The sequence below is a fragment of the Candoia aspera genome, chromosome 3 (assembly GCF_035149785.1).
Source record: "Candoia aspera isolate rCanAsp1 chromosome 3, rCanAsp1.hap2, whole genome shotgun sequence".
NCBI classification, from domain to species: domain Eukaryota; kingdom Metazoa; phylum Chordata; class Lepidosauria; order Squamata; family Boidae; genus Candoia; species Candoia aspera.
This window is the reverse complement of record NC_086155.1, coordinates 1,350,982-1,372,357: the sequence shown is the minus strand read 5'-3', so window position 1 is coordinate 1,372,357 and position 21,376 is coordinate 1,350,982. Positions and strand designations below refer to the sequence as shown.

The window sequence follows — 21,376 nt, the reverse complement described above, 5'->3', positions numbered from 1 at the left end:
AAGGAAAGGGCTGAAGGACCTCTTGATTCCTCCCCCTGTGTCATGTTCGCCGTTTCAATGTCTTTGATGCATCGTAACGTTTCGCATGTCATTAATTGGATGCGTGTTTCATCTTTCTCGGGAGGATGGGAACGGTTATCTTTTCGCTTTGCTTTGGAATGTATTTGTCTTATCTACTGCGCTCAAGGTTACTTTCCCAGGCTAGCAACTCTGACGATTGCTAGCACCTGTGTCGGGCGGGGCTGTTACGAGGGAGGCGGGATACGTTTGCACCAAGGGTTTAAGTTTGTATTTGGCGCGCTTTTGCTCATTCTCAGCTTTCTCTGTATCTGTCTTCAGTACTCTAAATAAATCAGATTTCATTTAGCAGCCTCTTGTGAGTCTGAGTATTTGGGGCTAGGGCAACCATTACATAAAGCTGAGAATCTAAGTTCCTAACTCCGCTGGCCCCTGTCCAGGAAAGACAAGCGTCTAACCCTGTGAGGGAGAGAGCCCGCGATGACTGAACCCGACATCATGATGATGGAGGAAGGGGAACCGGACTCGACCGTGAGGCAGTCCGGCCGACCGTCCCAAGGTGGGGAACTGTCAGCCACCCGAGAGGAGGCGAGCTCCGAGTCGGAGAGTGAAGCCGGGGGGCTGAAAACGGCCCCAGAGACCACCGTAAATTCTCCGGGCGAGCTGCTCACCTGGGATACGACCCAAGGAGATGCCACGGCAGCGGGGGGTCCCTCCTGGAGGCAGAGATACCCATTGTCCCCCAACGTGGTGCAGGTGCAGCCAACGGAGGGCTCACCCACTCCGGATCGGATCCGAGTGTTGGAGTCCAAAATGGATTCGTTGGAGGCTATATTGAAACAGCTGAGCTTGGATGTGACCTCGTTGCGAGAGGTCCGGGAAGAATCAAGCCAAAGGCATTCAACCCCCTCTTCCCAGGGGCTGTCCCCGGAACGGCGACGGGTGGTGCGGAGGCGCGAAGGGGACCAGTCGGTCCGGATGGAAATCGCAGCATCGCCAGGGCGATCGCCCCGGGGCCCCGTGCCGCCCCAAGCCAGGGGAACACAAGCCGCGGCAGCACCGGTGGTGGGGCGCAGCGCGGCGGGAGGCGGCATGCGAGACTTCCCTGTCAAGTTTGATGGGGACCCGACCAAACTCTCGTTCTTCCTGACGAACGCGAAAGCCTATATGGAAGAATGGGGGGCGTTTTTCCAATCGGAAAAGGCAAGGATCATCACCATTGCCACCAAACTGAAGGGGAGGGCGGCAGACTGGTATGTCCAGATGTGCCAGTCGGAGGCGCCCGAACTGGAAAGTCTCGAGGAGTTCCTCTGGGCGTTGAAGCAACACTTCGAGGACCCCTTAGCAAAGGAGAGAGCAAAGCGAGCCCTGAAGGAACTCAAGCAGGGGTTCAGATCAGTGGCCGATTATGCTTTGGAGTTTAAAGCGCTAGCTGGGAAGGTGGATGACTGGTCCCAAGCCACCATTATCGAGCTCTTCAAGGATGGCTTGAATACAGAGGTGCTGCGCTGGTCCCTGGGGAGGGACGACCCATACACGCTGTATGAGTGGATCCTGCTGGCGGGGAGAGCTGAACATGCACAGGAGATCTTTGCCCAGCGGAGGACCGCCAAGTCGGGGCGGGAGGTGAAGCCCAGCCGCCCATCGACCACCGGGGGGAAACCGGGACAACGACCCTGGGACGAGGAGCGGGAGAAGCGGTACGCCAAAGGCTTGTGCCTGAGATGTGGTAAGGAGGGGCATAGAGTGGCAGCATGCCCGAAGGCAAAGGTGGAGGAACGGCCCGGAAAACCGCCAGCAAAGTCCCCTGCATTGCCGAGGAAGCAAAAAGCTGCGGTGGCTGAAACCGAGGGAGACGATGTAATGTTCTTCGAAATTGAGGGGGAGACCGAAATCCCGCAGCCGGCGGGAAACGCCAGCCACCTGCTCTAAAGGGCGCCGCTGGGCAGGTGGTAGAGGATGGGCGCGAGCCTCCATCGGTGAGTGGCACTTACCGCATACTCATGGTGAAATTGAAATTGGGCTCCCAATCCAAGACGGTGGAAGTATGGGCCATGATTGATTCGGGGTGTTCCCGCTGTCTTATGCACCCCGACGTGGTGGCGGCTTTGGAGCTCCCCACGTTCCCTTTACAGCGACCCATCGCTTTTACTCAGCTGGATGGGTCCGTGGCAGGGGGCCAACCGGTCACCCATTTTACAGGGCGTGTAGCCTTGCAACTGGGCAGTCACCAGGAAGGGCTGTCTTTTGTGGTGGCTCCGGTTGGGGGGCCATTGGTGGTGTTGGGGGTACCCTGGTTGGTGCAGCAAAACCCCCACATAAACTGGGTCTACCGCACTATCACGTTTAGGGATGGGTTTTATCAAGCGGCCGAGGGTAAAGGTGCCCCAGAGGAGATGGTGGGGGTTGCGGCAGCTGCGACTCCGCCTTACCCGGCCTCTCCTCTGGAAGGCTTGCCGGCCGAGTACTGGATGTTTGCTGATGTATTCGGTGAAAAGGAAGCCGATCAGTTGCCCCCCCATCGAAAGACGGACTGTGCCATAGAACTGTTGCCCAACACCCAATTGCCTAAACCAAAAATTTATTCCATGACGCAGAAGGAACTGACTCTGTTGAGGGAATTTGTGGACAAAAATCTGGCGCGCGGATTTATTGAGCCGGCAAATTCACCCGTGGGGGCGCCGGTTCTTTTTCGCCCAAAAAAGGACGGGACATTGAGACTTTGTACGGATTTCCGCGGATTAAATGCCGTCTCAATTTCCAACAAATATCCCTTGCCATTGATAAAGGACATGTTGTCACATCTGGCTAAGGGCAAGATCTTCTCTAAACTTGATTTAAGAGAAGCCTACTATCGTGTACGGATCAAGGAGGGGGATGAGTGGAAAACCGCATTCAATTGCCCGTTGGGAGCTTTCCAGTATAAGGTGTTGCCGTTTGGGTTGGCTGGGGCCCCTGGGGTATTTATGCAATTAATCAATGAGGTTTTGCATGACCATCTGTTCAAAGGTGTACTTGTGTATTTGGATGATGTATTGATTTATACTGAAACCATGAAAGAGCATGTAGCTCTGGTAAAGCAGGTATTGTGTAAACTCAGGTCGGCTGAATTGTATGCTAAGCTGTCGAAATGTGCCTTTCATCAGACCCAAATTGACTACTTGGGGTATAGAATTTCGGATAAAGGCATAGAAATGGACCCTGCCAAGGTGCAGGCTATCATGGACTGGGAGAGTCCCCGCACCCGCAGGCAACTTCAAAGTTTCTTGGGGTTCAGCAACTATTACAGATTGTTCATAAGGGGATTCGCTGAGATTGCCTTGCCCCTAACTGAGCTGCTGCGAACCAAAGGGGTGGGAGATACTAGGAGAGTCAAGAATCCCGGAGCGCTGTTGAGGTGGACGCCGGCTTGTCAAACGGCGTTTGAGCGCCTGAAAGCAGCTTTTGTCCAAGAGCCAATTTTACAACATCCTGATCCCTCCAAGCCGTTTGTTGTACAGGCAGATGCTTCCGATTATTCTATTGGGGCATTGTTAATGCAGAAGGATGAGGCAGGATGCCTCAAGCCCTGTGCCTACTTATCCCGCAAATTCTCGGAGACTGAAAGGCGTTGGCATGTTTGGGAGAAGGAGGCATTTGCAGTAAAAGCTGCATTAGAAGCTTGGCGGCATCTGTTGGAAGGGGCAAATCATCCCTTTGAAGTATGGACTGACCATAAAAACTTAGAGGCTCTTAGTACCCCTCGAAAACTGAGCCCCAAACAAGTTCGTTGGGCTCAATTTTTCAACCGATTCAATTTTCAGTTTAAATTTATTCCAGGGAAAAAGAACTTCTTGGCTGATGCCTTGTCAAGGCAACCTCAGGACTCTGGGGCAGCGCCAGATGTGGTAAGCACCCTATGGACGGCGCCCCAATTGGGCATGCAGGCTGTGACGCGAAGCCAAACGCGCGCGCAGCAGCCGCCCACTACAAGCGCTGTTCAGCCAAGCGCTGTTCAGCCAAGTCCTTTGTCAATTCCCTCCCAGTTGCAACAAAAGTTTCTAAAAGAACTAAAAACGGATACTTGGTTGCTTGCAAATAAAGACAATGTTACTTTTGACAGAGGTTTTGCTTGGAAATCCGACCGCCTCTACGTCCCTGAAAGCCTCAGAAAAGATGTGTTACTACGTTCACACGATGACAAACTTGCAGGTCACTTCGGGTTTGTAAAAACCTTGCACCTCGTTCGGCGGCAATTCTGGTGGCCCACATTGCGTAAAGATGTCAAAGACTACATTGCCTCTTGCACTGTTTGTGCAATGTCCAAGCGCAAGGTGGGCAAGCCCCAAGGACTGCTGCAACCGGTGGCAGCCCCTTCTTCCCCTTGGGAGGAAATCTCCATGGACTTTATTGTCGACCTCCCGCCCAGCCAACGCAAAACGGTCATTTGGGTGGTCAAAGACTATTTCTCCAAACAGGCTCACTTCATCCCTTGCGTGTCCATTCCGTCGGCCCGTCAATTGGCTCGCCTATTCCTTGTACACGTGTACAGATTGCACGGATGTCCCTCCCGCTTGATTTCGGACAGAGGTACACAATTTACCTCGCAATTTTGGCGGGCGTTTCTCAAGCTGTTAGGCACGAAACAAGCCCTGTCCACGGCTTGGCATCCTCAGACGGACGGGGCCACTGAGGCGCTTAACTCGACTCTAGAACAGTACCTTCGAGCTTTTGTGAATTACCAGCAGGACAATTGGGTAGACCTCCTACCATTTGCTGAAGTGGCTTACAACAATGCAGTGCATCAAAGCACTGGCCAAACCCCATTTCGGGTAGCCCTGGGTAAGGACTTTGTACCTATCTCTGATCTACCACAACCTCCGGCTGGTGTAGTCACTCCAGATGATTGGACAACACAACTGGCTGACTCCTGGCCAATGATTCAAAAGGCATTGACAGATGCACAAGCAGACTATAAACTGTATGCTGATCGGAAGCGGGCCCCCCAGCCGGCATTCCAAGTGGGGGACTCTGTGTACCTTTCAACGAAGTTTATCAAGTCATCCCAACCTTCAAAGAAACTTGCGCCTAAGTTTGTGGGTCCTTTCCCGATTATCGCTCAGATTAACCCTGTGACTTTTAAACTTGACTTGCCTCATAACCTTAAACGCTTACACCCTGTTGTTCATTGCAGCTTACTCAAACCGACTATTCCTTCTGACCGCTGGCATCGTCAACCTCCACCTCCCACCCCCATCATGATTGATGGTCAGCAACACTTCGAAGTTAAAGAAATTCTGGACTCTAGACGCCTTCGCAATTCTTTGCAATACTTAGTTCGTTGGAAACATTTCCCTCATCCTGAGTGGGTCGCTGCACCAGATGTAGCTTCCCCTGTTTTGGTGGCCCGCTTCCACTCTGCTTACCCCACAAAACCGGGTCCCTAAGTGTATTTTTAGGAGGGCGGTATGTCATGTTCGCCGTTTCAATGTCTTTGATGCATCGTAACGTTTCGCATGTCATTAATTGGATGCGTGTTTCATCTTTCTCGGGAGGATGGGAACGGTTATCTTTTGGCTTTGCTTTGGAATGTATTTGTATTATCTACTGCGCTCAAGGTTACTTTCCCAGGCTAGCAACTCTGACGATTGCTAGCACCTGTGTCGGGCGGGGCTGTTACGAGGGAGGCGGGATACGTTTGCACCAAGGGTTTAAGTTTGTATTTGGCGCGCTTTTGCTCATTCTCAGCTTTCTTTGTATCTGTCTTCAGTACTCTAAATAAATCAGATTTCATTTAGCAGCCTCTTGTGAGTCTGAGTATTTGGGGCTAGGGCAACCATTACACCCTGAAACCGCTACACAACCACACTTGTGGTGATCATGTTATGACGGCCTCAGAATGTTACCTGAGGGACCGTCTCCTCCCACGCTCCAAGTCCCATCAGCCAAGGAGTGTCGGTTGGCGGGGACTAGGAGGCGGGCCTTCTCTGCCGGAGAGCCTGCCCTCTGGGATATTCTCCCTCCAGAGATCAGGATGTCCCCAACCCTGTTGGCCTTCTGCAAGGCCATGAGGTCCTGTTTATGTGCCTGGGCCTGGGGCCCCACTGTGTCAAGGGCCCCGTTTCTTGGCTATACTAACATCTATGTTTGTTTACAGTGTTTACTTGGCAACCCTATATATCTATTTTGTACTGTTCCTGTTTTTAATTATTTCAACCGTTTTGTGGAGTTACTTGTTGAGATGGGCGACTACAGAAATTAATTGAATTATCTATCTATCTAGAGGTAGAGATTTCAGCTGCCTGTGTTTCCCGCAGTGGGGGAAAATGCAAAGAGACACAGAGGGAGCTGGCAATTCCAGAGAAATGAGTAGGTGAGTCTTCCCGCCATTATTTTAAGGACACAACCCCCCCCCCCCAAATTGCATGAGAATTTGGATGCTTTTGCAGGTGTAAATGTGGACGTAGATGGCTAACAGCTGTAGGACAAGGGACATCAGAAACCATGCCTGGAAGGGAAGCAGCAGCCGGCAGTGCCAGGGGAAAACGAAGCACAAGCTGGCCAGGGAGCATCTGCTGCCATCATCTACAGAAAGGTTCGGTGTTCCTGGCTGGCTTCCAGAGCACAAACAAATGGCCTTGAAGCAGGCTGCTTCACTGCTCACCAACAAAACAGGGAAAGCCAGATGTTCTAACTCCATTCTCTCTCAGGCATCAGTGTACTGTTCCGTAGAGGATAATACATCTGCAAAGTGGCTCTCTCGCATCTCACTTTTTGGAAACAGACCCTCTGAACCACAGCAGAGACCCTTCTAGACCAACCTTTCCCAACCTGGTGTCCCAATAGCTCCAAAGCCGCACTAGGAGGCAAAGGCAATCCTAATCCAGGTTTTAACTTCCCTACCTCCTGCTCCTGTCCTAGGATGCAGACTCAGTGAAGGCCAAATGACACCCTGTAACTCATCACCTGCCAAGTGTCCATCACCCATCTATTCACATCCCAAAAGCCGCTATCAGCTCTTCATTATCTGCAAAGATTTGGTTCCCATCTCTAGTTGAAATGATGTTGAATGCAGGCAAATGCAATTGAGGACCATCAGGGATTTCATTACACCCCCAAACATACTGAAAGTTGATACCCGTAGAAGAGGATCTCTGCAGCTCAGGGCTGAACTGTGGAGTCCTTGGTGCTCTCTGAGCTTGGCTGCTGGCTGGCAGACGGTGCACTGCAACCAAACATCTGCCAGCAAACAACCAAGTTCAGAGAGCACCAAGGACTCCACAATACTGAAAGTTGTTTAGGCAGGTGACAGCAGGAGCCAGCTGTTCTGGTGTCTAATTTAAAGTCCTGGGTCAACTTGCAGCTAATGAGTAGAAGGTCGTATGAAAAATTCGGCCTGCAATGCTCATTCAGAGTGCCCAGAATTCCTGTTTGTTCTATAGCAACTTCCTCTGCTCTTAGAATTCTACCTGGCTTAGAGGTGTGTTTGGGATTTGTGTTTTCATTTTAGTATCTCAAGAACCATCAGTGAACGACGAAGACGTATAGCAGAGTAGTTGCGAGTTATGGAACCATGGATGAGCGTGATGGGTTCCACGTGCCTCAGTCACTTTCACTCTTCTGGCAGTGGGAACAGCTAAACAAAGCATACAAGATTCTCCTAAATTTGGTATAACCCTTAAACTAACCACAGAAAGCTTCCAAGGTTCTTTGTGCAAACAGGAAACCAGGTTTGTTCTTTTCTCAACCAACCAGAGTGGGTTTTCCTAGAATCATACCTTCTCATGAGGGGCCAGCACCCCTGAGCACATTCCAGCCCAGGATGCAACTAAACTCACAGTTCCTTGCACGTGAAAATTATTGTAGGTTTTCCCATTCTTTATTTCCACCTAAATTTGGCAGAAAAACGCATTCTGTTGCCTTGTTCAACAATTCAGAGTTTAACCCTTGGAATCAATTGCCAGTTGATCTCTAGTTTACTTCTTGGCCACGACAGTCTTCGCGGCTGCCTGTCAGGACCTAGAAATCCACCCAGGCTGACATACCCTCTCCAGAAGGAGACCAGGCTCCACATCCAGCACCACTGTGCAGTTCTCTGGAACCTAAGCAGAGAGGATGCAAAACTGAACTGCTTAAGCTGTGCGCTCAATAACACTGCCGGTTCACAGAAACCCATTAAGGTGTTCAAAGACGATACTGTGTTAAGGAGCAAGCTCTTATTTCATGATAGTTCAGCCTGGTGATCAAAACAGTTCCGAAAAGTGAGGACGTAATTTACCTTTCGTTTGGGGGCTGCTGGAGTCCTCCATGGACAGTTTCAACTGCTGTATGAATTCGCTGCCATACACACTCCTCTCCTGCCAGATGTTCAGCAATCGCTCCAAGGGCTTCTTGCAGCCCTCATCTGCCTCCCTTGAAGGTCAAAGGTTTAGAAAGGTCAGAAGCAGGTTAAAGGCAGGGCAAGGAACAAGCCCTGGGACGTCCATGGCAATGGGCACTACCCTGCTCCTCGTCTTCCACAAAGTTGTGAGAGGCACAGTAACCACAAAACCGGAACCAGCCAAGAGAAACAGCCACCTGCACCCCTGCTATGATTGACGGACATCTGCCTTTTTTTTAAGGTGCTTTCAGAGTTACAAGCGTATCTAATCAACTGAAAAAGAAATTAAATACACAGCGATCTTCCCCAACCCAGAACCTTCCTGATGCACTGAACAGCATCTGTCATTCCCGAGTGGCCTGATAGTCAAACACATCTGGAGGGCACCAGCTTGGGAAAGAGCTCCCCAGAACATGCTTTCCTATTCTTTTCCCTCCGTGTGCTAGATAGAATCCCTTGGCAAGCATAAGGTCTTCTCTAAGTAATTTCACAGCCTTTAACTAGCCAGTAACATATTAGATGCCAGGAAATGACACGGAGCCGCTCATTTATGGCTTGCCCCACAGCGAGAGAACAGTCACCCAATGACAGATGGAACAAGCCAAGCAGAAAGGCAATCTGGAAAGGGGGAAAAAAATCTGATAAATCCCCGGCACTTGAGACGCTGACCTCACTTAAAATCGTGTTCAGATAGAGCCAAGGCATGTGGAATAACTAACAACTGCACAAAACTGCCAGCAGGAAGCATACAGATATTTCCGAAGGGAATACTTGTATCGGCAATCTGTTTGCCCCGTTAGAACTCTCCAGACCTATCAAGGGGGAGGTAAACTTGCTGAAATCAGAAAACATTTTATGGTGTATAGAAAGGTAAATTTCCAGGAAGCAAAAATAAGGTTGTATAAAGCAAGCTGTTTTGTGGCTCGTAGCATTTGTGTAAAAATAAGAGATTTAACAGCGGTGTGTCGATTGGTCTGTTCCAGTGGATCCCCCTTTCCCTGTGTCAAATGCATGTTTCTCCCCCATTCTTCCGCAATTTCTCATATGGATTTCTCTCCATCACGAAGAATGCAGCTACAGATCCTTCATTACATCAGCCGAACGTGCAGTGGTCCACTGCTCCCCTCCCTGGAAAAGAACTGCAACTGGGGCACACTTGTGCTTTTGCCAAAGGGAAGACTGACTGGGTGTCAAAGAAGAAATGAAACCACTAAGGGAATTAGGGATTGCTCCCAGAAACGTATCTGTGCTTTTATGGCAAACAAGAGCAAATTTACATGGTTGATTCCTGTGATTATTTTTGGTTATTTTACTAATATTTATTTATTTGATTTCTATAGCCGCCCATCTCAGCAAGTGACTCTGGGCGGCTTACAGCAATAAAACTATAAAACAGTCAAAACAATTACAGTTAAAACAATTAAAATATAAAATAAATACAAGATAGATATACATGGCTGCCAAGCGAGCAATGCATGAATGTTAATACAGCCAAGAGGCGGGACCATCCACACGCTCGAGGCCCCAGGCCCAGGCACAAAGCCGGGTCTTCACGGCCTTACGAAAGGCCAGCAGGGTCGGGGACATCTTAATTTCCGGAGGGAGGATGTTCCAGAGGGCAGGCGCTACGGAAGAGAAGGCGCACCTTCTAGTTCCCGCCAACCGACACTCCCTGGCTGTTGTACAGGTAGTCCTCTACTTATGCCATTTGTTTAATGACGGCCCGAAGTTATGACGGCCTCAGAATGGGAGCTTTATGGCCTGTAAAGCAGTTCCGAGCATCACAAAACATTACACCCCCCCTCGGTCACATGATCGTATTTCGGGTGCTTGGCAACCAGCTCATATTTACAGCCAGTTGCAGTGTCCTGTGGTCACGTGATTGCCTTTTGCGACGTATTTTACCACTTTCCAGCAAAAAATGCCCATTGGGGAAGCTGGATTCACTTAACAATCACGGCGATTCGCTTAACACCCCGCAATGCACTTAATGACCACCATACAAATGGTCGTAAAATCGGGTCCAGTCACGTGGTGACTCACCTTACTTACGACCGCAATGACTTAACAATGGAAATTCCAGTCCCAATAGTGGTCGTGAGTCGAGGACTACCTGTACTGTTCCGTGTTTTTAACTCTGCGTGCCGCTCAGAGTCACATATGTGAGGTGGGAGGCTATATAGATATACCAAGCAAACAAACAAATGCCAATACATACAAATAACTGAGGGGAGGAAGGAAAAGATTTAATCTACAACCTGAAGGCCCTGGCTCTAGTCAAGTGCGCCTTGTGGCCCTGGACAGAGATGCGCCCCCCCCCCCAAAACCTGCACCTTACAGCGTGAGCACAATTTGCCAGAGTCTGGCAAATGCAGCAGGAGCAAGAGCACACGCACACACAGCCACACACGCTCAGCAAGCCCCCCCCCCATTTCTGCTGTAGCACTGACAAGGCCTACTGGGGTTGTGGGGGCTGAGTGCTGCCCAGTTATCTGGGGGCAGCCCGACCCCGATGAACCTGAGGAAGCAGACCCGAGGTCCTCGCAGCTGGGTGTTCCATCCATGCCCCTCCGGGCTGGTCATGGCTGCCTGGGAGAGGAAACGTGACCGGGCCTGGATTAAGGGGTTAATTCTCCCTTAAGGAGGCAGTGGTGCCCCCCCCCTCGAGGAGCCGTCACTCAACCCAACTCATCTGGACAGTTTTTGTCCAGTCTCCAACCTTCCCCTCTCAGGATTCAGGCCAGGGTACGGGACTGAGACGGCATGGATCGCGCTCTTGGACGGCCTCTGGCGGGAGCGGGATGGGGAAGTGCATCCATCCTTGCCCTTCTTGACCTCTCAGCAGCCTTTGGTATCATAGATCGTGGTGTCCTTCTGAACGGGCTTCGGGAGTTGGGGGGGGCGGCACAGTGTTGTGCTGGTTCTCCTCCTTCCTCCGGGGTCTGTGCTGGGTGAGGTGATCCGACAGTTGGGGCGAGGTATCATCGGGATGCTGATGATACCGAGCTTCATATCTCCACCCTGGGCTGCCTAAGCGATGTGGTGGATGTCCTGTCCCAGTGCCCGGAGGATGCAGGGGCCTGGATGGGGCGCAATGGACCGGCTCAACCCAAGCAAGATGGGGTACTTGGGCCTTGAGTACCGAAGTTTTTCTACCTTTGGTCCTGGATGGGGTGGCACCGTTTCAGACGGACTCAGTGCACAATCTGGGGGTCCTCTTGGACTCATGGCTCCTGCTGGAGGAGCAGGTGGCAGCTGTGGCCAAAAGGGCCTTTGCACACCTTTGGGTTGTGCGTCAGTTGTGCCCATTCCTGGACCAGGAGGCACTACTCACTGTCACTCAAGCCCTTGTGACCTCCTGTTTGGACTAGTGCGACCCACTCTACGTGGGGCTGCCCATGAAGAGCATTCAGAAGCCTCAGCTGGTGCAGAATGTGGCTGCACAGGTAGTAAATGGTGCTGGGTACTCAGCACATGTAACACCACTGTTCTGTGGGCTACACTGGTTGCCAGTGTGCTTCCAGGTGCAATTCAAGGTTCTGGCTGTCACCTTTAAAGCCCTTCATGGCTTGGGACCTGGGGGACCTTCTTCTCCCAGTTGTTTCTCCCATCCAATCCGGTCCGGCAGGATGGGCACACTCCAGGCCCTGTCAGCCAAGGAACGTCAGCTGGCAGGGACCAGGAGTGCCTTCTCTGCCATAGCACCTGTCCTCTGGAACATTCTCCCTCCTGAGATTAGGATGGCCCCAGCCCTTTTGGCTTTTCGGAAGGCCTTGAAGACCTGGCTATGTGCCCAGGCCTGGGGTCCTATAACCTGTTTCCTGGTTATATTAACATCTATGGATTATAATTTTTCTCAGCTGCTGTAAATATTTTTCTTTTTGTACTGTGATTGTAATTTGGTTTTAAATGATTTTATGATTTTGATTTTATGATTGTCAGCCTCCCAGAGTCACTTGCTTGAGATAGGCAGCCATATAGAATGAATGAATGAACAAACGAACGAATGAATGAATGGGATATTTCAGAGAAAGCTCAAATTGGCAGCACTTCTGAAAATGTGGTACAAGCTTTCTAGAAAACACAATGGGCCACAAACTTTTCAGCAGCAAGAGAAGACCCCACAACCTCCACCCGGTTTCCTTTTAAGTCCTTTCCTTCAAAACAGCAACAGCGGTTATTTCTGTGAAAAGAAGCACTGATGCAGACCTCGCTGCCGGCAGCCAGCACAACTTGTGCCCCCCAAATTAAACCAAAAATCCCTTCAGTCTGCGGAAAGAGAAATATATACAGGTATATATAAACAAGGAAGGTGTTATACCTACCTGGCAACATGTGAAAAAGCATCCACAAGCACAGATTCAAATTCCTTTGTAAACTCAGGTCCCTTCTTTTTACTGTTCTGGATGACATCGTTTGCCAAGTATAGGAAAGTTAGTTTCCTACTTGATTTGGCTGCCAAAGAAAAGGAAAAATATCTACATAGCACGGCATTCAAATCACATCTCAGACCTTCATATTCACATGCTTTACTAAGCTAGGAGTTTTTAAAACCATGGTTTATTCAATTTATCAACCGCCTAGGATCCATCCAAATTGAGGTGACAGATAAATCTCATAAAGAAACTACTTTGTTTTATTTAAACAAGGAATGAATGGCAAGTCTACATCTGAATGGGGTCTGTAGTTTGATTGCCGTTACAGAGTGACAGGTACTTCGTACAACCTTCTTTAAAACAGCAAAGTTTAAAACGCCTAGGAAAATGAAAAAGCTAACCTGATGTCATAAGGGTATGTATGTATGTATATCTGTATGTACATATGTATTATATTTATAAGCTGCCCAAATCCGCAAGGACTCTAGGTAGCTAAAAAGAAAGAATTTAAACCATAAATATAAGAACCATTGTATACAAAAGAAAAAAAACCAAGCAATCATATAAGCCGTAAGACCTCTGATGACCATTTGTAATGAACCAAGGGCCACTGGAATGGGACCGATTCTGTTTCTGAACTCAAGCAGGATAGGGAGACCTCTGGGGAGATTTCAAGCGGTGGGGGCTACCATAGAGAGGGCTTGTCATCCAGTCTGGGCCCATAAATCTTTTATGGGGGTGGGGGAATGACTTTCAACTGGCCTTCTCTCGATATCTTAAGCAACCCATAAATTGCCCTGCCTGTACAGGTACATCGCTCTGAGAAGTCCTTTTCACTTGGAGGCGTCCGCTACACCTCACTGGACATCCAGAAGGTTTCAAGAGGCAGGCAGGAACAAATGCAAAGAGATGCTCCTCCTAGTCTTAAAAGTCCCATGCTGCCAGGGGTCTTACAGATCTACACCAGAGCTCTGAAGCTAATCCCAAAAACGACTTCCCTCCCCATAAATGAAAAAAGAAAAACAGGCACAACGTTACCACACATCCCTGAAGAGCCCACTGCAAGCCCTTTGTTGTTTATTCATTTAGTCGCTCCCGACTCTTCGTGACTTCACGGACCAGCCCACACCAGAGCTTCCTGTCAGTTGTCAACACCCCCAGCTCCCACAGGGACGAGTCCGTCACCTCTAGAATATCATCCATCCACCTTGCCCTTGGTCAGCCCCTCTTCCTTTTGCCCTCCACTCTCCCCAGCATCAGCATCTTCTCCAGGGTGTCCTGTCTTCTCATTATGTGGCCAAAGTATTTCAGTTTTGCCTTGAATATCGTTCCCTCCAGTGAGCAGTCTGGCTTTATTTCCTGGAGGATGGACTGGTTTGATCTTCTTGCAGTCCAAGGCACTCTCAGAATTTTCCTCCAACACCACAGTTCAAAAGCATTGATCTTCCTTCTCTCAGCCTTCCTTATGGTCCAGCTCTCGCAGCCGTATGTTACTACAGGGAACACCATTGCTTTAACTATGCGGGCCTTTGTTGTCAGTGTGATGTCTCTGCTCTTAACTATTTTATCGAGATTTGTCATTGCTCTTCTTCCAAGGATTAAGCGTCTTCTGATTTCCTGACTGCAGTCAGCATCTGCAGTAATCTTTGCACCTAGGAATACAAAGTCTTTCACTGCTTCTACATTTTCTCCCTCTATTTGCCAGTTATCAATCAAGCTGGTTGCCATAATCTTGGTTTTTTTGAGGTTTAGCTGCAGGCCAGCTTTTGCACTTTCTTCTTTCACCTTCATCATAAGGCTCCTCAGTTCCTCTTCGCTTTCAGCCATCAAAGTGGTATCATCTGCATATCTGAGACTGTTAATGTTTCTTCCAGCGATTTTAACTCCAGCCTTGGATTCCTCAAGCCCAGCACGTCGCATGATGTGTTCTGCGTACAAGTTGAATAGGTAGGGTGAGAGTATACAGCCCTGCCGTACTCCTTTCCCAATCTTAAACCAGTCCGTTGTTCCGTGGTCTGTTCTTACTGTTCCTACTTGGTCGTTATACAGATTCTTCAGGAGGCAGACAAGATGACTTGGTATCCCCATACCACTAAGAACTTGCCACAATTTGTTACGGTCCACAGTCAAAGGCTTTAGAATAGTCAATAAAACAGAAATAGATGTTTTTCTGAAACTCCCTGGCTTTTTCCATTATCCAGCGGATATTGGCAGTTTGGTCCCTAGTTCCTCTGCCTTTTCTAAACCCAGCTTGTACATCTGGCAATTCTCGCTCCATGAACTGCTGAAGTCTACCTTGCAGGATCTTGAGCATTACCTTACTGGCATGTGAGATGAGTGCCACTGTTTGATAGTTTGAACATTCTTAGTGTTTCCCTTTTTTGGTATGGGGATATAGGTTGATTTTTTCCGATCTGATGGCCATTCTTGTGTTTTCCAAATTTGCTGGCATATGGCATGCATCACCTTGACAGCATCATCTCGCAAGATTTTGAACAGTTCAGCTGGGATGCCATCGTCTCCTGCTGCGTTATTAGCGATGCTTCTTAAGGCCCACTCAACCTCACTCTTCAGGATGTCTGGTTCTAGCTCACTGACCACACCGTCAAAACTATCCCCGATATTGTTATCCTTCCTATACAGGTCTTCTGTATATTCTTGCCACCTTTTCTTGATCTCCTCTTCTTCTGTTAGGTCCTTGCCATCTTTGTTTTTGATCATACCCATTTTGGCCTGGAATTTGCCTCTGATGTTTCTAATTTTCTGGAAGAGGTCTCTTGTCCTTCCTATTCTATTGTCTTCTTCCACTTCCGTGCATTGCTTGTTTAAAAATAATTCCTTATCTCTTCTGGCTAACCTCTGGAATTTTGCATTTAATTGGGCATATCTCCCCCTATCACTGTTGCCTTTTGCTTTCCTTCTTTCTTGGGCTGCTTCTAGTGTCTCAGCAGACAGCCATTTTGCCTTCTTGGTTTTCTCTTTCTTTGGGATGTATTTTGTTGCCGCCTCCTGGACAATGTTGCCAACTTCTGTCCATAGTTCTTCCGGGACCCTATCTACTAAGTCCAGTCCCTTAAATCGATTCTTCACCTCCACTGCATATTCCTTAGGAATATGAGTGAGCTCATATCTAGCTGATCTGTGGGTCTTCCCTAATCTCTTTAGTCTGATCCTAAATTGTGCAATAAGAAGTTCGTGATCTGAACTACAGTCAGCTCCAGGTCTTGTTTTTACCGACTGAATGGATGTCCGCCACCTTTGGCTGGAAAGGATGTAGTCAATCTGATTTCAGTGTTGTCCATCTGGTGAAGTCCATGCATAAAGCCATCTCTTAGGTTGTTGGAAGAGAGTGTTTGTTATGCAGAGTGAGTTGTCTTGGCAAAATTCTATCAGCCTATGTCCTGCTTCGTTTTGTTCTCCCAGGCCATGCTTACCTGTCGTTCCAGGTGTCATCTGACTGCCCACCTTAGCATTCCAGTCTCCCGTGATGAAAATAACATCTCTTTTAGGCGTGTTGTCCAGTAGGTGCTGCAGATCCTCATAGAACTGCTCTACTTCAGCTTCTTCAGCATTTGTGGTTGGGGCGTATATTTGGATCACTGTGATGTTAGATGGCTTGCCCTGAATTCAAATTGAGATCATTCTATCGTTTTTTGGATTGTATCCAAGCACAGCTTTAGCCACTTTACTATTAATTATGAAGGCTACTCCATTTCTTCTGTGGTCCTCTTGTCCACAGTAGTAGATCTGGTGGTCATTTGATGTGAAGTGGCCCATTCCAGTCCATTTCAGTTCACTGACGCCCAAAATGTCTATCTTTAATCTGGACATCTCACCAATAACCACATCCAATTTGCCCTGGCTCATAGATCTTACATTCCAGGTTCCAATGGTGTGTTGATCCTTAGAACATCGGATTCGCCGTTCACCACCAGCACCGTTGGCCGCTAGCCGTCCTTTCGGCTTTGAGCTAGCTGCGTCATCACGTCTGGGGCTAGTTGAACTCATCCTCTGTTCCTCCCCAGTAGCATTTTGACCATCTTCCGACCTGGGGGTCTCATCTTCCGAAGGTATACCGACATATCTCTGGTTGTACTGATCCATTTAGTTTTCACGGCAAGAATACTGGGGTGGGTTGCCATTACCTTCCCCAGGGATCGCATTTAGTCTGACCTCTCTGTCATGACCTTCCCATCTTGGGTGGCCCTTCACGGTTTAGCTCATGGCATCATTGAGGTGCTCAAGCTCCTGATGCCAAATTCTGATGCCAAATCTTGATACCAAATCCCCTACAATTAGAACTCTCAGAAATTTGCACCTTTTGAAGAAAAGACTTGGGTTCTTCCTGATTTTGGTATAGTGGAGCTCCAGGTAGGGAGATACAGCAATTATCAAAATAGCCCTTTAATGTGCTTCTAGCTGGAGCATGGTAATTACAACACCTGGACCGCATTATTTCAACAGCAGTGGTTCTTTGTAATACGAACATATTTAGAGTGTGTATTAAAAACCCTTAAAAACAAATAAAGCAGGTTAACAGACAAGGGGCTGCTCTTGGGTAGCATAAAGGAGGCTCAAGGAAAGAGGCAGCTGCAGGGGAGCCACGGCTGGTGCTGAATGGCACTGCGATTCCACAAGGTCGTCATTCAAGCACATCTTCTCAGCTCAAGCCTGATAGGCCACACGATCAAACCAGCTGAAACACCATGTTCACGAGCAGGACAGCCTGTCAACAGGAGAGCCAAGCGGAGAAGGGACAGAGCTGAGGCTGGTGTATTTGCAGTTCCATGTGAAGTGTAGAAAGCCTGTCGCCTTTCGTGTTTATCCCAGAGCACTTTGCGCTGCTTCTGCCCTATGCAACACACCCAGCAGGTTCTACTTGACCCCAACAGCCCTTCGCGGGAAGCGGCGGAACCTGCTGAAGGGTTCCTATAATGTATTCCACACGAACGGCAGGGCAGGAGGGAAGCTCAGAGCAGCAGCTCCCTTCGGCTCACTTTCCGGGCTTGACTGTTCCAGCTCAATCAGCTCAGAAGAACCGGACTGATAATCGTTAGGCATAGCTCAGCACCTTTAAGAACCTGACAGTCAACATTGCCAGCCTTCTGCATTTGACTCGATACAAACACCAGGTACCGAGAGCTATGGGGCACTAAGCAGAGGTTTTAAGGCATGAGAACCGAATGCCACATTCCTGGAAGTATGCCAGCTACCAAAATCCAAAACTATTATTTAATGTAGAAACGTAATTTCTTTTACTAGCTTCATTAACTCAGGAATCTTTCCCTTACTAACAGACAAGGATAATTCACTGCATTATATCTAGAAGTAGCATGACTAGATCAAAAAACAGTCACCTCTTGAGTTGAGCACCACACCACAGAACAGCTGGTACTGCGAAGGACTAATTCACAGTATTAGCAGAGTGTCTCCAATGGGGTAAGAATATCGTGAAAAAGATCTCAGTGGAAAATCTCAACATCCGGGCAAATTGAGGTGGTCCTTTAACACCCGCAGAGCCACAGAACCACCCACTGAACTGGGCTGCTCTGCTATCTCCCATTTCTATGCCAACTGCAAGGAGAGTGCCCCAAGCAACAGATCATGATGGAAAGTTATCAGCATGCAGGGCGCTGCAGTCACGTCATGACTAGTCAAAAGAAAACGTATCTAATATAACAGCTTAAGCTAGAAAAAGCATTTTATGCCGCAACTGAAAAGTACGATCGAGGCTCTTGGGAGGGAGAACCTTGGCCCTTGCCTGTTTCAGCATCAACATTTCTACCACCTCTCCTCATTCAGCTGAGGGAGAAATACTAAGAAGGCTTCACCTAACATTCCGACAAACCCTCCAGGGGCTTCAGATATAGAGGTCTGGCAAAGCAACCAGAATTACACAGTTGAACAGTAATTACTGATGTGCCAGCATTATCCTCTGGCCCCACAGTGGCTTCCATGCCAAAAACAAGTCCTGAAACCCAATTCACAAAGTAAGCCTTATTAAAATAATTAGGAGTTAGAAGTTACCACCAAGAGTATCTTGACAAAGAAAGGAAATATATCCCTTAATGTCATTGGCCTAAATATCTGCCAAGCACCAGCTGCATTTAAAAAAATAAAGCAGACAGCTTATTTACGTTTTTTGCAGTTGTTCAAATCATACTAATAAATAGGGGCTTAATATTAGCAGCCCACCTCTTTGACAGCCTGTTGCTTCTTGGGCAGACATAACCCAAGAAGCGTGCTCCGTCTGAGCTACAGGATCATGAGATCGGATGGACCCTTGGAGGTCACCGACTGTTTACTGATGCATGAAATTCTACTGCATCAGGTGTTTTTTGCTGTACGCTACCCAGAGTCACAGTGTTGGAGTTGGCTGCCCCAATAAATCCAAGGAATACATAAATAAAGCTGTAGAATCCCCAGCAGCTGAAAAAAGCCTTCTCTCAAAAGACTCCCTAAGAACTCCGCAAAGCTGCAAAAGAAGGATGCCACATAATGGATTACAGAGCGTAGGAAACAAACCTCTTCAACGCTCATGTGTATCTGTCTGGCCTTGACCTCAGCCTCACAGTGGAAGAATCATACCTGATAGCAAAACCATGGTCTGGTACAGACAGCTACAGAATGTGCACGCTGGGTGCGCATACCTATCATCGTGGAGAGTGAGCGGGCATTCAAACCTTTCTTGGATCACCTACGTGAGTACCGACTGCACCTGCCCTGAAGGACCTCACACTCTACCCCCAATAATGAAACTGGTGCTTGCGCTGCCTTCATTTCTGGGTCTCTTTAAATGAAAACAGGATATACTTCCATGCGTCCACACCATGGAGGTGGGGGAGCCAGGGAAGCTCTGCTGGCTTTCTGCAAGCTTCTAAAAAGCAAGCTTTTTCAGAGAGCCTTCCCCAGTTTGAATTGTTGTTGCCATTGTTTATTCTCTTTCTATTCTTGTAGTGTTGCTGTTTTGTGTTTGGGTGTGCTTATGGGGTGTTTTATATATAGGAATGTCAGCCACCAAGGGTCATTGTGGCAGCATACAAATGTGTTTAAACGAACAAAATAAACAGGCAAAACGAAGAGGAAGATACCCTCTGCTCAATATAAAAGAAAACTTCCTCACAAGATAGTTCCTTTGAGGTCTAAATGCATATAAATATTCTTAATGTACTTTCAAAAAGCAAATATAAAAGCCATCATAGCACATTAACATGAGTCTCTGGCATATTTTTCTTCCGCAACACAACTTGGATTCACTTCAGTGGCACTTTTTTCCCCCTTCACTGCCCCCACTTAGACCTCCAAAGCTCTCTCTAATTACTGGGGACTTCTCCACAACAGCCTTGATGGGGCACAGGGGACTTCGTCTGGGAAATCTGGGGTGCTTCAGCTTGCACAACTGAAAGCTCTTTTGCTTAAAACAGTCTTCTTCAAACTGAGGACCTTGACTTTCCACTGCGCCTCAGAACTTTATGCTCCCAGTTGATGAGGCCAAATGGCCTACTGGGGTTTTTAAAGATCAGCCACCCAGAGTGGCTAGGAGTTGAATGGCGCACACATTTAATTTGTTGTTGTTGTTAGGGAGTTAGACTTTCTGAATAACAATTGATTATTTTCTTATTAAAATAAATGTTTCTACCTTAAAATCAGATTAAGTATTTTAGATGTCTGGTGGAAAGAAGTAAAAACAAGAAAAAGGCACATGAGGCAATGACCGCTCAAAAGAGATGGTGAGACAGATACTGTAGCAAGACAGGTTTTGATGGAAATAAAAAAATATAGTTTAGATAGAAGAGGGCTAAATGAGCCTGTGGGAGAATAAACAGAAGTCTGCAAACAGCTCAGCTTCTAGCACAGAATAAAACAAGGGTGTCTAATGTCCCCTTGGTTAGTATGTTTATCATGGATAATGAATGACTGCATGTTATACAGATGTATGGAGAAAAACTGCATGCCATGACAGATTATTTAAAAAAGTGGAAAACTCAATCACTGAAGCTCATGAACAAATGTTGAAAAAAGTAAAAATAGGGTGCTTCTGTTTTGTTACAAGCAAACCAGAGAGTCGGGAGAAATAGGAAAGTTGAATGCAGCGGGAATAGGCTACTTGGGAAGGCGTTTTCTGAGGGCCTGGTGAAGAGAACAAGAGACTGATCAAGAATAAATGGGAGCCAGTGAACAAGACTGAACACAGAAGTAGCCTACTGAGGTGGCCTGGTCATAAGCAGAGAATAAATCAAAACTGAGAGTTGAAAAGGAGGGCTTGCAAGGTCCCCCACGAGAGAGGGGAGAAGTTTAGGGCAATGCAGAAAAATGACAGGTGGACAGGAGGGGACCGAGGAGGATTTACAAGGGTGGAAAAGCACAGAAAGGGCTGGGGAATGAACGGCACAGCACACACCAGACTTGGCTTTTGTGTCCTCTCCTTATTTTAGGTCTTTCGGCGGGGGGGTGTGGGGCGTGCCACGCTTTCTCCCTCTCCTTCGCTCACTACCGACCAGGCGCCACCAGGCCAGTGCTGGCTCTCAGCGGCCACACAGGTGGCCCTTCCCCGCGACGGTCTGCCCCCGGCCTGGTCCTTCGGGTCTCCCCACGGTGCCCCCTCAGCACCATGACCGAGTCC

At 48.3% G+C, this 21,376-nt stretch overlaps 1 protein-coding gene across 1 annotated transcript in view; it reads right to left on the bottom strand.

Moving 5' to 3' along the window:
* Positions 1–21,376, bottom strand: part of RPRD1B (regulation of nuclear pre-mRNA domain containing 1B) — a 35,667-nt gene that overhangs the window by 13,528 nt on the left and 763 nt on the right. Inside the window, exons 2-3 of the mRNA XM_063296849.1 lie at positions 12,703–12,832; positions 8,276–8,409 (exon numbers count right to left, since the gene is read on the bottom strand). Coding sequence (XP_063152919.1) covers positions 8,276–8,409; positions 12,703–12,832 — 264 coding nt within the window. The remainder of the gene's footprint in view (positions 1–8,275; positions 8,410–12,702; positions 12,833–21,376) is intronic.